Source organism: Diceros bicornis, chromosome 3 (assembly GCF_020826845.1).
Source record: "Diceros bicornis minor isolate mBicDic1 chromosome 3, mDicBic1.mat.cur, whole genome shotgun sequence".
NCBI lineage: Eukaryota > Metazoa > Chordata > Mammalia > Perissodactyla > Rhinocerotidae > Diceros > Diceros bicornis.
The window spans coordinates 86,923,879-86,939,090 of NC_080742.1; the positions used below are offsets into that span (position 1 = coordinate 86,923,879).

General features: G+C 41.9%; 1 protein-coding gene across 1 annotated transcript in view; it reads left to right on the top strand.

The window, feature by feature from the left end:
- Nucleotides 1–7,161: 7,161 nt before the first annotated feature.
- Nucleotides 7,162–15,212, top strand: part of IFT56 (intraflagellar transport 56) — a 48,437-nt gene continuing 40,386 nt past the window's right edge. The window contains exons 1-5 of the mRNA XM_058531079.1: nt 7,162–7,226; nt 7,719–7,856; nt 10,593–10,685; nt 12,071–12,185; nt 13,703–13,752. Of these exons, the coding sequence (XP_058387062.1) occupies nt 7,224–7,226; nt 7,719–7,856; nt 10,593–10,685; nt 12,071–12,185; nt 13,703–13,752 (399 nt within the window). The 5' untranslated portion in view covers nt 7,162–7,223. The remainder of the gene's footprint in view (nt 7,227–7,718; nt 7,857–10,592; nt 10,686–12,070; nt 12,186–13,702; nt 13,753–15,212) is intronic.

The window sequence follows — 15,212 nt, forward strand, 5'->3', positions numbered from 1 at the left end:
CGAAGAGAGTCCTCTGTTAGGATGCTATGTTATGTGGGATTCCATGTCTGTGGATCAGGCGATCTTTAAGTCCCTAGAGATTGGTGCTATGGAGGTCCTGCAGGCAGGAAAGGCAACCCCATACCTGGAATCTGTCTATTCCAGTGAGAGCAAACTGCTGGCCCTTCCAGGACAAAAGGAGCCCAGTGTAGTCACCTGGTCACCAAGTAGCCTATTGGTCTCCTTAAGGAATAGAGCTTAGCATCGGTCATTATGGCTGGTAGATTGGACATTCAGAGGTGGTAGTACCTATATTCGTTTTGGTAAATGATAGTCCATGCATTGCCTCCATCTCTGTCACCATAGCCTCTTTGTTCAGTTACCCATCATGCAGCAATGAGGGGAAAGGGGTCTGTGACAAAGGCTGGCTACATTAACAAGTGAGAGCTATCACAGTAGGGAAGGATCACAAGGATGCAATGGAGGGTTAGCCTGATTTCCAAGTATGTCAATGCCAACTATACATTTTGGGGTTAGAGGAATGACAACCAGTGGGTTCATGGACCCAGGGGACCCATTGTAAGCTCAACCTCAATCAGGCCTCCATTTGCTCCCACTCTAACATGGGAGCCACGAAGATGCTTCAGGTGGCAGAGTATTGGTGACCTCTGACCTTGTGCCCAACAGTCATCAAAATGTCTGGGTACTCTCTTCTGTCATCCACGTAAATGTTGTAGATCTCCCTGGGGAAGGATTGGAGGAACAATTCTAGCTCATTCTTGCCATCATGTTGCAGGTCCTTCTCCCTGAGGACCTGGCCACCTCTTCAGTCACTGGGTTCTGAGTCCGAACACTGGTTCAGGTACAGAAAGCGGGCCAGGAATTGTGACTTTTTATTGGGGTGACCATCCTCCTCATTGTCCTGTTTATTAATTCTTGTTCTTTTTAGATTACACATGTTAAACAGTATTTTGTGTGCTACCCATCTATTTTCCTCCTAGGGAAACTCTGTTCTATTCACAATCCCTACAGCTCTTTACAGGTCAGGCCCCCTGGCTGCCACTCTGACTTAGTCATTACAAGCCCTGGCTTCTGCAGGAAAGGGCCATCACATGGTGTCTATTGCATCAGGGCCTATCATCCCCATTGCTATTACTGAGCCAGGTTCCAGGACAGCCCCTCCTTCCATCAGTTATGTCCTGCAGGGGAAGCACCACTGAACTTCTTAGTGACGTTGGTGTCCCTCTCACCAGTGTGTTCCTGACAGCCTTGATGAATGTGATTCCTCCGAGCCATCCTGTGAAGCCTAATTCTCTGGTGGATCTTCTGGCCTAACATCATATATCTATTCCAGCACATCCACTTTTCTGAGTCTTTTAATCCTTTCTTCTACTGTTGGCCCCAGAAATTTAGTCATTTCAACCTCACGTGTCATGGGCCATCACTTTCCTAGGCTTCCAGGAACCACCTGGCAGCAATTTTGCATAATCCCCTAGTCCTTCCAGGATGCTAAATCTTGTATCCTGAGACAGTGCTCTTACATCAATAAATTCTCCTGTATACAGTCTTATATCCCAGCTTGCTTGAGAGAGCAGTTTTCTCAGAATGGTAAGATTGGAAATCAAAAGAGATCACTCATTTTAGAGGATTGACAAGGAAAGGATTAGAGAGGAGAGGAGAGAAGAGGGAAGGAGAGGAGAGGAATTATTCAGGTAACTAGAGAGAGATTTTTTGTTTGTTTGATTGCTTGTGTATTACTGTTGTTTTACTAGAAGATCTGGGCATATATGAGAATTTCAAAAAAATAAATCTGGGGAGAGTGCAAAGCTACAGTTGCGAGGGCACATTAGCCTGATATCAGGCCATGTGAGTCCATTGAACCACCAATCAGAGAGGAAAGCAAAACATACACAAGGCAGTGATGAGTCAGCTATGTTAAGTCATAGAAGTTAAAAGTACATAAACATCAAAGGGTTGAGTCAGATGGAATGTCCAAAGTTCACAGCAAACAGGTGTTCTCCAGGAAATACGGGAGTCAAGGGAGTCATTAGTCAAATGGTGAGACAGACCAGGGCTGACAGAGGTGGGGAGCAGGCAGAGGGGTTTCCCCTAGATTGAACCTGCCTAGCAGCAAGCCTCCCGGAAGAACTGAACTGGGGAGGGTTGGAGCTGTGGGTGTAGTGGAGTGGTGAACTTGAAAGTGAGAAAGGCATTCCCTCTTTGAGGATAAATTTACAGATTTTGCTTTGGCAGTGTTAAAATGGGGAACTTCAGGCTGCAAACCTTCTTCTAGTAACACTAGTCTGAAAGCAGAAGCGATGGGCGTGTAGCAATCTGGAGGTGACGCTAACTTGGTGATGATGGCCGGATGTGGCACCCAGCTGACTCCCAACGAGTTTCACCTCCTGCTATTTGCACCCTTGTGTAGTCTGCTCCCACAGTGAATAGGAGTGATCTGTGTAATGAATAGGACAGTACAGAAACCACAGTGTGAGTTCTACGTCTAGGTCATCCAAAACATTGTAACTTAACATTGTAAACTCCTTGTTTACTCTTTATTTTTTTTTAACATTTTTATTTATTTATTTATTTTTTTCCCCCAAAGTCCCAGTAGATAGTTGTATGTCATAGATGCACATCCTTCCAGTTGCTGTATGTGGGACGCAGCCCCAGCATGGCCAGAGAAGCGGTACGTCGGTGCGCGCCCAGGATCCGAACCCGGGCCGCCAGCAGGGGAGCGCTCGCACCCAACCGCCAAGCCATGGGGCCGGCCCATCCTTGTTTACTCTTTCATCACTCCCTCTGGGGAAGCTAGTTGTTATGCTGTGTGGACACTCAAGCAGCCCTATGGAGAGGTCCATATGGCAAGTGACAAAGGCCCCCTGCCAACAGCCAGCACTAACTTCTCAGGCATGTGGGTGAGCCACTTGGAATGGGATCCTTCAGCCCCGGTCAAGATATCAGGTGACCACAGTCCCAGCTGACAGCTTGACTTCAACCTCAGGAGAGACTCTGAGCCAGAACCACCCAGCTAAGCTCCTCAGCAGAAACCATGGGAGATAAGAATATTGATCATTTTAAGCTATTATGCTTTGGGGTAAATTGTTATGCAGTGGTGGATAATTAATACAACATACCCAAACACACAAAGTACAAAGGTCCAAAACACAAAGTAACGTGGACTGTTTAAGGAAACTGGGTAAGGTAATCAGGTCCAGAGGAGGACTGAAAGAATGGATTAAGTGAAGAGAGCAGATGAGAGGGAGTGGGCATTACAACAGGTTACCAGGTCGTGTGTGGCTGGACAGGGATTACAGAGAACTTGAGATCTCTGAGACTAGCGTCGAGAAGGCCAAGGCAGGAATGGGCATGGCAGGCAGAGAGGCCCAGCAGCAGGCTGCACCTGGGTGGACTTTCATGGCTTGGGCTTCTTCCTTGAGTACTGTTCCACCTGGGATGGGATGGGATTGAGACTGTGCCCTAAATCCCAAGGCACTGGTGGGATGTTAACAAGACCACTAGACCCTGAGCATTTACTATGTGTTAAGTGCTTTTTTGTGTGTGTGTGAGGAAGATCAGCCCTGAGCTAACATCCGTGCTAATCCTCCTCTTTTTCCTGAGGAAGACCGGCTCTGAGCTAACATCTATTGCCAATCCTCCTCCTTTTTTTTTTTCCCCCAAAGCACCAGTAGATAGCCACATGTCATAGTTGCACATCCTTCTAGTTGCTGTATGTGGGACTCGGCCTCAGCATGGCCGGAGAAGCAGTGCGTCGGTGCGCGCCCAGGATCCGAACCAGGGCGTAATAAACACTCATATACTCACCACTCAGCTTCCACAATTATCATCTACAGATTTCTTATCATCTAGTTCTCAAACCTATTAGTAGTTCAACCATGGCTATATTATCTTTTAGTACTGGTTAAATCACTTTTTAAAAAGCAAATTAGGTGTCATTTCTTGGTTATAGATTTAGAGATAATTTACATTTTCTTCGTTTTAATTCTCAGTATCTTCCAAAATTTCCATGGTGAATACGTAGCATTTTTGGTGAATATGTAGTCCTACATCGACAAATGTATGTCTTTAAGGAGTATATTTTCAAATGCTTAATCCCAGAGTCATTCTTGCTCTTGCTTAGAACAGTCAGAAAGGAGTCCTCTCCCCTTGAGCCCAAATAACTCACTAGGAGAGAGTGGAATAAAATTTGTTTTTTAAAACATTCTTTTTTTGTGTGAGGAAGATCAGCCCTGAGCTAACATCCATGCCAATCCTCCTCTTTTTGCTGAGGAAGACTGGCCCTGAGCTAACATCTGTGCCCATCTTCCTCCACTTTATGTGGGATGCCACCACAGCATGGCCTGACAAGCGGTGCGTCGCTGCACGCCCAACCCGGGCCACCAGCAGCAGAGCGCACACACTTAACTGCTACGCCATCGGGCCAGCCCCTAAAACATTCTTTTTGATGGTAAGGTAGAACATTTGTGAAACTAGTGAACAAAAGAAGAAAAAAACTAACAGCACTCAATAGAACTGATGAATAGAGTTACTGTGCTTCTGTAGCAGAAACGTGGAGGGTTCTTCTTTTCATGAGACTTTTTCCTTAAGGAAAATCCACTCTAGCAAGAAATGCCAAAACTTCTACTGTCTTTCTCATTCCCTCAGCAACTCATGGCTCAAGGACCAGGTGTCAGTATCACTGTGCATCAGGGCTAAATTGGAGTAACAGAGACTCTGGAACATCACTCTGAGCTCAGATCTGGATTCTCTTAAAACAAAAAACTAAAAACAACAAGAAAATAGATTTATCAAGACGCAATTTACATATCATAAAATTCACTTGTTTTAATTGTACAATTCAATATTTTTCAGTAAGTTTATATAGTCGTATAACTATCATCAAAATCTGGATTATTTTTTACAATCCCTCAGAAACTGCAGTTCTGTTGCAACTGCGATAAGGTTGCAAGTTCCAACTTTGCCTTTTAAACCCATGCAACCAGCTTTTGCGTGTCTATGTTATTATGTGTTTCATAACACCTTACATTCTTAGAGCTGTAGCTCGGAACAATAGCTTCTTCTCAAGCACACTCAATGCCATATTCTGCCTTCATAATTACAGCTATAGTTCAAACAGCCTCTGCAGGAATTTAGAGGCTTAAAGCAGTATCACCTCTGCTGGAAATCAGAGATCATTTCAACAGATATAGCAAGATCAACAGGGTTGTTTACAGCATTATCAGCGACACTGCCCTTAGACCCTGGAGAGGGGCCCCTGCTCTGGGCTCCGTGTTCTAACTGCACCCTACACCAGGTGTGAAGAGGCCATGAAGCTAAGGGGTTTTTGCAGCCCTCCTCACCATGCTTTGGTGCCCAGGACTCTGAACTCCCTGCCCATACAATCCCAAGCCTGGTTCCACACCTGTGCGGGTCTCTTCCCTCCATCTGTCCTCCCCTTAAGTCTGTCAGAGGATGACAGCTCACAGAAGAGTGGGTGACTACAGCTTACATTTATAGGCTGGGTGTCCACAGATGCACAAAGTCCCTCATGGTGTGCATGGAGTCTGGGCGGAGAAGAGAAGGGAATGGGCTGAGGGCTGGGGCTGGCTCTCTCCACACGGCCACCTCCAGCAACAGAATTCTGAGAATTCTAAATTGGAGCCTGACCTTCTTCATGATGGTATATTTGTCAGGGTAGGAGGATAAAACATTTTATTTAACTGTTTGCTAGGCTGATTTAAAATTTTTCAATATTTAGATGTGGTATGTAGACCTCTGTTTGTATGATTTCATTTATAGGAAATGCCCAGAATAGGCAAATCCACAGAGACAGAAAATAGATTAGTGGTTGCCCGAGGCTGGGGGAGGAGGGGAATGATGAATGACTGCTGATGTATGTGGGGTTTCTTTTGGGGATGATGAAAGTGTTCTGGAATTTGATAGTTGTGATAGATACACAACACTATGAATATACAAAAAGTCACTGAATTGTACACTTTACACTTGATCTTAGCCAAAAGGCCAAGAAGCGATGAGTTGTACACTTTAAAAGGGTGAGTTTTATGGTGTTTGAATGATATCACAACAAAGCAATTGCAAAAAATATATAGACTATTCTGTAAAGAGCTAAAAATAATTTTGTTTTAAATTCAACCAAAAGTAGGGATATTTCTGATATTTGGAACCAAAAGAATTATAAGTTGTGCTGGCGAATTTGTGCATCTCTGAAGCCTACGCAAATGCTTGTCTGTATGTCTGTATGTCTCTATGTATCGATGTTTGCGTGCATACAAAAGTCTATGTATCAGTGAATTAAGATAGTTTCATTCATTTACTCTTCAAGTGATGGCGAAGGCGGGGGGAGGGAGGCAGAGGCTGGAGCGAGAAGAGGATGCAAAAGAATCTAAGAAATCATACCTTCTTTCAATGAGCTTATGGTCTCTATAAAACTAGTTAATCAGGTGGTATGTAATGTAATTCAACTGTAGGTAATGTAATTACCTACACACTTGGGGGAATTACTTCACTTCTCCAGATGTTAGTTCCTTAGTCTGTTAATTCTCAGGGTTGGCCTGGATGTCCTTTGAGGTCCCTTCCAGCTCTAACACTCGACGATTCGCTGGCTTTAGACTACCTTTGCAGCCGTGTTCACTGCGTTCAGAAGGAAGATAGATGAATTAAGTCCGCCAAACAACACATATTTATGACAGTTCCATATTGCGTGTAAGTGTAGCTATGGAAATAAGAAAGTGTATTTTCGTGAACTCCCGCTTCCTAACGCCAGCTGCCTCGGTTCAGCAGGCATTCGTTTGCAGCTCTCCGCACCCGCCGGAGGCCGAGATCTCGCGCCAGTCAGCGCCGGGGGTTGCTATGGAGCCCAACGCGGCCCAAATCGGAAGTGGTCCTTGAAAATGACTTTCCCACGGAACTTGTATTTGAAAAACAATGCCATTCGAATTCGTTTTTTCCTAAAGTAAGCTCATAAACAGAGACACAAATTCTCAGTCCCAGCACAGAAAACGATGCTCTTTTCCTAAGACACGAACTACCACTCTTGCAGGGGCAGAAGCGGAACGGAACCAACAAGCGGAGTGCACCGCTTCTTCCGCGAGCGCTTATCTGGGACGGACCGGCCCCCGGCGGGGTTGCCGTGGATACGGAGCGAGCTCTGTGGGTGGAGAGACGCGCTGGGGCCCCGCCTTTGCTGTCTGTCTGCGGAGGGGGCTCCCAGAACCGACGCAAAGATGGTTAGTGGCTGTGAACAGTGAGGGAGGACTCTGAGTAGGCCCTGGGACTGGAGATTAGCGGTTCCCAGCACCCCTCTGGGTTAAGTCTAGGAGTGTCAGCAGAAGAGGATCTCCTTGCCCTCCCCGTGTTCCCCCCGGGAACAGGGATACAACTGTAAATACTTCGATGATTTCTTTCCTCTTGCTTCTCCGTTTCCCCACACCTGAGCTACGCGTGGGATGGAAAGCAGACAAGGGAAGGCTGCGATGCCAGAAGCTGCGCGAAAGCATGTCTTACCTCACTCTAACTGGAGAAGATGAAGTTGGGAGTAGCTGCTTGGTTCAGCTCAAGTACAGGGTGATGGCCACTTTAGTAAAATACGTTGTTAGAGAAAGAGTTTGAATAGGCTTCCCTGGGATTCGTTGTCAAGGGTTTGACCTGTAAATCCTGGAGCTGTCACACTCAGTCTAAAACTGACCATAGGAATTGGATCTTTGTTGTTTCTTTCACAGATGCTTTCAAGGGCCAAGCCTGCTGTCGGCGGGGACCTGCCGCCCACTGACAAAAGAAAGAAGAAAGGGAGGAAGATTCCAAAGCTAGAGGAGCTGCTTTCACAAAGAGATTTCACTGGAGCTATTACTCTGTTGGAGGTAATGTCCAAAGAAGGTTGCTTCTTAGGAGGTGAATTCAAGAACGTAGATGAATGCTTGGGTGAATGCTGGTTGCTATGCTGTTGGAAGAAGTGGGTGCATTCTGGGGCTTCCTTGAAATCTAGTCAGGCACAGATTCTAGGTTCCAAGTTAATTATAGACCTGATTAAAGATGAACTAAAAAGATAGACTTATTTCCTGAGGGACACTTTTAATTATGACTAGTCCCACTGATGGTGAGTCCAACCTAAAAATACAGAGGGACATTTAATACAGTGTCAGTTCACACACTGCTTTTCCCAACCCCTGACCATTTTATGATTTATTCCTATTATGTTATAAAATTTTGATCAAATTTAAATAATTCTACATGCTTATTGTCTAAAATGTATCTTGAGAACATATTTCAAATTTCTGTGGCATCAGTTCTCAGCTTTTAATACGCCTCGCAATCACCTAGGGTACTTATTAAAACGTATCTTCCTGAACCCTGGCCTCAGAGATTCTGATTCTTTACAGAATCACTCTACAGTGGTGCTCAGCAACTCGCATTTTTGGTAAGAAGCCTAAGTACTTCTGAAGTGGATGGTCCAAGGACGCTGCACTTTGAGAAACTGCTTTGTGGGAAGTACATGTTATAGGAGAATGAAGGAGTGCACCACAGAATGAAGAGGTGAAGAGTTTTGACAGCACAGCCAGGTTGTGTTGTGCTGCAATCATTTCTCCAAAGCACTACTGCAGCCATATTACTTGTAATCTATCAAGAGTAATTATTTTAATTAGCTTTATATAGCTTTCTCAGTCTTCCCTGTGCAGTCCCTATGTTAACTACGAGTGCTCTGGTATTGAGCACCTTGTTTCACTTTTTTTGGTGTCAGCTTTCTCATCTTTAAAGTGGGGGACTTGACTTGGAAGGACCTTCCAGCTCTGTAAATCAGTGGACTGAGTGGTAGATATTTGTCTAATTTTTGTCAGTATCTGTTTTTCTTCTCTATTTACTCTCAGGTAATGACCACATATCTCTTATTGTGTAATCCCACACTGCCTTTAAGTTGTCAGGGAGCTCTGCTCTATGCTTATATTCTTAGGTAGCTAGTCACAGTGCCATGATGTATGGGAATGAGAATTGCCTTGGTTGGGGGTGAAGAAGTCTCATGAGCTATACTGTGGCTCCAGGGAATTCTTGGGGCAAATTCAGGGAGACCTCAAGTAAAAATTTCTTCACACTTAAGGCACTGTACTCAAATGCACAACATTTGGTAAGAGGAGGATTCCTAATGTTATGGAGTTAGCTAGAGGAGTAAGTTCTTATTCCAGACAAGAGAGTATCAATGATGTCTTCATCTTGTAATGGTCAAGGCACCCGCAGTTCTGTAGCAATGATCTGTAAATATGCGTTGGCTCACTGTTTAATTTTTCACGCATGTTTTTGATTTATCACCGTGCAGGGTGAAATCTCACCTTACCGTGGTAGTTTAGACTCCTCCTTCAAGGTCTCCAAAACAGGACTTTTCTTTTGTTGGCTGAGGAATTCATAAACATTTTTTCACAATGGACATAAATGAGGCCAGTCTTATGAACATCCTTGATTCTTGTAAGCCCTGGTAAACCTGTTCAAGGGTAATAGAATGATTTAATGGCTTGTCCTCAGCTAAAGCTCATAACCTATGAATAAATATATGTGTGAGCTAATGGGACCGGTTTGAAGTGTAAGGGTGAATGCAGAGCATGGAGGGTGAGAAATGGGCTTTGGAGTCAGTGGGCTGTGGTGGTCGCTGCCACCACACTTACTGGCTGTGTGGCCTTGAGTTCATTGCTAAATCTCTCTACCCTTCAGTTATTTGGCATTAAATACTTCACATAATTCTTACGTTCCTTATATATCACCCATTACGAGGCTAACTCTTAAATACTTTCTGGAATAAGGTCTCAGTAAATACAGAAAAACAAATGTGAAATATTTGAAAATATAAATTTCTGTGAGGGGCCGGCCCGGTGGCGCAAGCGGTTAAGTGCGCGCGCTCCGCGGCGGCGGCCCGGGGTTCGCTGGTTTGGATCCCGGGCGCGCACGGACGCACTGCTTGGTAAGCCATGCTGTGGCGGCGTCCCATATAAAGTGGAGGAAGATAGGCACAGATGTTAGCCCAGGTCCGTCTTCCTCAGCAAAAAAAGAGGAGGATTGGCGGATGTTAGCTCAGGGCTGATCTCCTCACAAAAAAAAAAAAAATATATATATATATATATAAATTTCTGTGACAATTACAAGGTAATTGTGCTGAGTTCTGTAGATACAGGATTAACTAAATTGAGTATTGTCTTGGGGCCGACCCAGTGGTGTAGTGGTTAAGTTCAGTGCGCTTCACTTTGGCAGCCCAGGTTTGCAGGTTCAGATCCCAGGCGTGGTTCTACACTGCTCATCAAGCCATGCTGTGGCAGCGACCCACATACAAAATAAGGGAAGACTGGCACAGATGTTAGCACAGGGCCAATCTTCCTTAAGCTAAAAAGAGGAAGATTGGCAACAGATGTTAGCTCAGGGTGAGTCTTCCTCAGCAAAAGGAAAAAGAAAGTACTCTAAAAAATAAATAAATAATAAAATAAATTGAGTACTGTCTTGCTTCTATTACTTACAATTTCCTATTGTTCATCAGTAACTTAACATAGCAGTTTTTTAAACAGAGGGTTTACTAATCAAAGTTCTTCATGTTTTTTTTTCCATAAAATTTTAACCTGAAGTTCAAACGTCATGTTGGGGAACATGAAGAGGATACTAATTTGTGGATTGGATACTGTGCTTTTCACCTGGGTGACTACAAGAGAGCTTTAGAGGTTAGTAAAAAAAAATTTATAACAGAAGGGTTTTGAAAAGGTCATTAAGCTTTGTATTATAATAATATACACTCATGGTAAAGTTCAAACAATGTAGAAGGGAACAAAGTAAAAGGAAAAAAAGCCATCCTGTCTGCCTTCCCCAATCCTATTTTTTTGTTAACAGAGGCAACCATTGGCTCTTTTTTGATGTATTGCTTCAGAAATCTATATATGTTCAAATATATGTATATATATCTTGTTTACTTTTTGCTTTTAGATGTATACTAATGAAATTGTTCAACATATTAACATTAGTATTTCTTAAAGAAATCTTAAGAAGAAAAATAAGCCCTTTTGATAAAGAATTTTCGTGATTCTTTTCTTAAAAGAAGTTCATTTTTATTTTGCTTGGTTAATTTCCGACATAGGAGAGAGTATATTGTCTTTATATTTTTACAAGTATTGTTTTGAAAGTTGTCTTTGTTGGTCGTTGTAAACCCTACCTATCTAATGAACAATCTATAGGATTATGGACCTAGATAAAATTATAGATGCCTTATGTCAAGCAATTTTTAATTCAGAAGTGAAATTGTTTAAACATTTCCCACATATTCTTACTCCCAAAAAAGTAATCTAAGGATATTTAAAGAACCTACATAACTAAAATGAAAGTGTCCAAGATCAGGTCATGAGGAGGTGAGACGAAGAACGAAAGCAACAAAATCAGTGAAGGAAAAGGGAAGATGTGAAAAGGACAAAGTAGAAGCTGGTAGTGTTTGTGAAAGATGTAGGAGAAAAGAGAGTAACCCAAATGTAGTCAGAAAAAGAAACAAAGGCATCGAGGAAAGACTGACAAATAGTAAAAGTATACGGAAAATGTAGTTGACAGAGTGAATCTCAGAAGTGTTCTTGGCAGGAAAAAAAATCCTTTTGTTTATTTATTTTAATTAATTAATTAATTAAAAATACCTTTTTAAAATGTAAAGCCAAATAAACAAAGCCATAAAACAATTAGAATGAAGTGAAATTTGTTGTGTATTAAGGTTATCAGCTTTCAAGTTAACTGAACCTATGCATTTTTTATGAGGTATCTTTTCTATGTCTTTTTAAGTTAGCAAAAATAAAATATTTTAGTCACTTTTCATTTCTTCAGTTTGTTAGCCCATATCAATGTTAAAAGGGGGAAAAACAATCATAAGATTATATGAACCGTAGCCCTGCATGGTTAGGATTGAGCTTTAGGTTCAGTATTTAACCTTACAGGTCTAGAATAGTGGAGGAGCGTGTAGGATTCCCTAAATGTGAAGTTGCACAATCAGTGAGAAATCCTGTTCTGTTATAGAAGAATGGCCCATAGATGGCTTTACTGCTGAAATGAGATGGCTGCTTAATATCTATTTCAGGAATATGAAAATGCGACAAAAGAGGAAAATTGCAATCCTGAAGTCTGGGTGAACCTAGCCTGTACCTACTTTTTTCTTGGAATGTATAAACAAGCTGAAGCAGCTGGATTTAAAGGTACAATGGGCCTTTTTAATATCTGGTATTCATCACTAATAGGAAGAGTCATTTTTGAGATTTTACAACTTAATTCCTTTTGCTATTGAGGAAAAACCAAGTGACATTAGAAAGCTAAAAAATAGCTTTACTCTTCAAAGAATATTGGATCTGAGCAACGTTTATGTGTAAAGAGAGAGTTAATCTCTGTGCTGCTTCCTCTCCCCACCCCACCTCCCCAGAAGCTATAGCCAAAAAGCAGAGGATGAGAGAAGAAAAAGGACAAGGTATCATTCTTAGGCCCCATCGTGGTAGGATATTCCTGCTGTTGGTAGGAATTGGGTATAGTCGTTCAGACTCTTAGGGATGTGGATTTTATAGCTGCTTTCCCTGCTTCTGAGTGAGAAGCCAAGCAATTTCAGCTTGAAGAATCCAGACTTCTTCCCTTTCACTTTATTTGTCATGACAGTCATCATAGGAGAACTGGACTCAAATTTGCAAATGAGAGTAGAGCAAAAGGGAACATGGGAGGAAAGTTAGACTGTGAATCAAATTAAATTCAAAGAAATGCAGAGAAAATGGGCAAGAGAATATTTGTTAGGGAAGAATGTATTCCAGGTTAGAATTCTTAGAGAATTAACTGATGTATACGTATTTAGAAAAAATTCCAGCTCAGATTCCTGGAAAATGTGGAACTTGAAACCTTTCTTGATTTGTACCCAATTGTTTCATATGTATTAATGTAGTTTTTCCTAATTTAGTTATAAGGGCCTTTAAGTTACTTACTTTATCTCGTGTTTCTAGACTTTATCTGTGCCTAGAACAGTGTTAGACACATAGAAAGTGATCGAGGTATCTCTCTCTCTTTGCATATATATTTTTTCTTTTTTATACATTGAAGTATGACTTTTTACTATAAAGAGATACAGGATTGGGTGTTGAGAATTAGGAAAATTCTCCAAGAGTACAAAGGGGATTTGGAACTTGAAAGGAGTTAACGTTTTTGCTTGGCTACCTGTTTCAGTGTGGCAGATGATCATGCTAGCAGATCTATAGAATAGAGGCTGGGCTAGTATTTAAGAAAATATGGCAGTGTAATTGTGGAAAAGGAGATTTTAGAAGGAATTAACAAAGAAAACTGGGAAGAACAGCTGAATGAAGGTAGGTTTCCACATGTATTGAGGTGACCATAACCGTTTTTTTCCAGTGTTTGGTTTGGCATGTGAGCAGCACAACGGTGGGCTGCTGCTAGAACTGTGTGTGTGGAGTGCTGTGCTGTCGATCACCATATAGAATCAGGTAGAACAAGTCGTGGGGGAGAGCAGAACCTTAGAACATTTTTCTTCTGGTTCTTGATGCTGTTGCTGCTACTGCAGGTGGATACTAGACTAAAATAATACATATTGTAGCAGAGACATATGAGGATCAGATATGTAAGGATTTGGGAATATTTTTCTGAGTCTCATGTAATTCCTACAAGAGACTAAGTGCCACTGACAATTGGGTCCTTTAATAAGCGGCTTGGATTTTTTTTTCAGCTCCAAAAAGCCGACTTCAAAACCGCCTCCTCTTCCACTTGGCTCACAAGGTATTTATGGTCTCCTTTCACACTTTTTGCTTTTAAAATATTTTTCTCTTTCTTCCTTCTTTTTACCAACAACGGTGAAAGATAATTAACTAGAAATTCCTATTAATGCTATTTCCAGAACCAGTAGAATACAGGTGTTAACTTTATAGGATTTTTCTCCCCAAAGTTCTTTACCCTATTAATTTATTCAGAGATGTTAGGTTTTAGTTTTCTTAAGTAGTAGTCATTTAAGAAGATTAGTTTGTTTCAACTATCCTATTGTCTCTTAGAAAACAGACTCAGAGACACCTTGTCCTGACTCCTGCAAATAAATCCATACTTTTCAGAATTGCCTTATAGTGATAATTTTGATCATCTTCGTAAAATGATTTTTTAAAATAATTTTTCATATTATAAAAGCTACACATTAATTCTGTTAAACAAAATAGAAATATGAAAAAAAGGAAATAACATCTACAATATTTAAAGATAACTACATTTCAACTTTTGGTATATTATATCTCCTTTTAGGATAGTTATTTTTTATTTTTATTTTATTTTTTTTTTTTATAATTTTATTTATTTATTTTTCCCCCAAAGCCCCAGTAGATAGTTGTATGTCATAGCTGCACATCCTTCTAGTTGCTGTATGTGGGACGCGGCCTCAGCATGGTGGGAGAAGTGGTGCGTCGGTGCGCGCCCGGGATCCGAACCCGGGCCGCCAGCAGCGGAGCGCGTGCACTTAACCGCTAAGCCACAGGGCCGGTCCTAGGATAGTTATTTTTTATATGCATATTTTTATTTTTATTTCTTTGTTTTGCAGAATAGGACTCATACTGAATATATATTTTTGTTTTTTTGTTTGTTTGTTTTTTGTGTGAGGAAGATCAGCCCTGAGCTAACATCCATGCCAATCCTCCTCTGTTTGCTGAGGAAGACTGGCTCTGAGCTAACATCTATTGCCAATCCTCCTCCTTTTTTCCCCCAAAGACCCAGTAGATAGTTGCATGTCATAGTTGCACATCCTTCTAGTTGCTGTATGTGGAACGCCGCCTCAGCATAGCCGGAGAAGCGGCATGTTGGTGCACACCCGGGACCCGAACCCCGGGCCGCCAGTAGCGGAGCACGCACACCCAACTGCTAAGCCGTGGGGCCAGCCCCTTTACTTACCTTTATACTATGAGCATATCCCTGAATCACTAAATAGTCTTCAAAACCATGATTTTTTTTTTTTTTTTGCTGAGATTCACCCTGAGCTAACATCTGTTGCCAATCTTCTTTTTGCTTCAGGAAGATTTGCCCTGAGCTAACGTCTGTGCCAGTCTTCTTCTATTTTATTTATTTATTTATTTTATTTTAATTTTTTAAAATTTTATTTATTTATTTATTTATTTTTCCCCCAAAGCCTCAGTAGATAGTTGTATGTCATAGCTGCACATCCTTCTAGTTGCTGTATGTGGGATGCTGCCTCAGCATAGCTG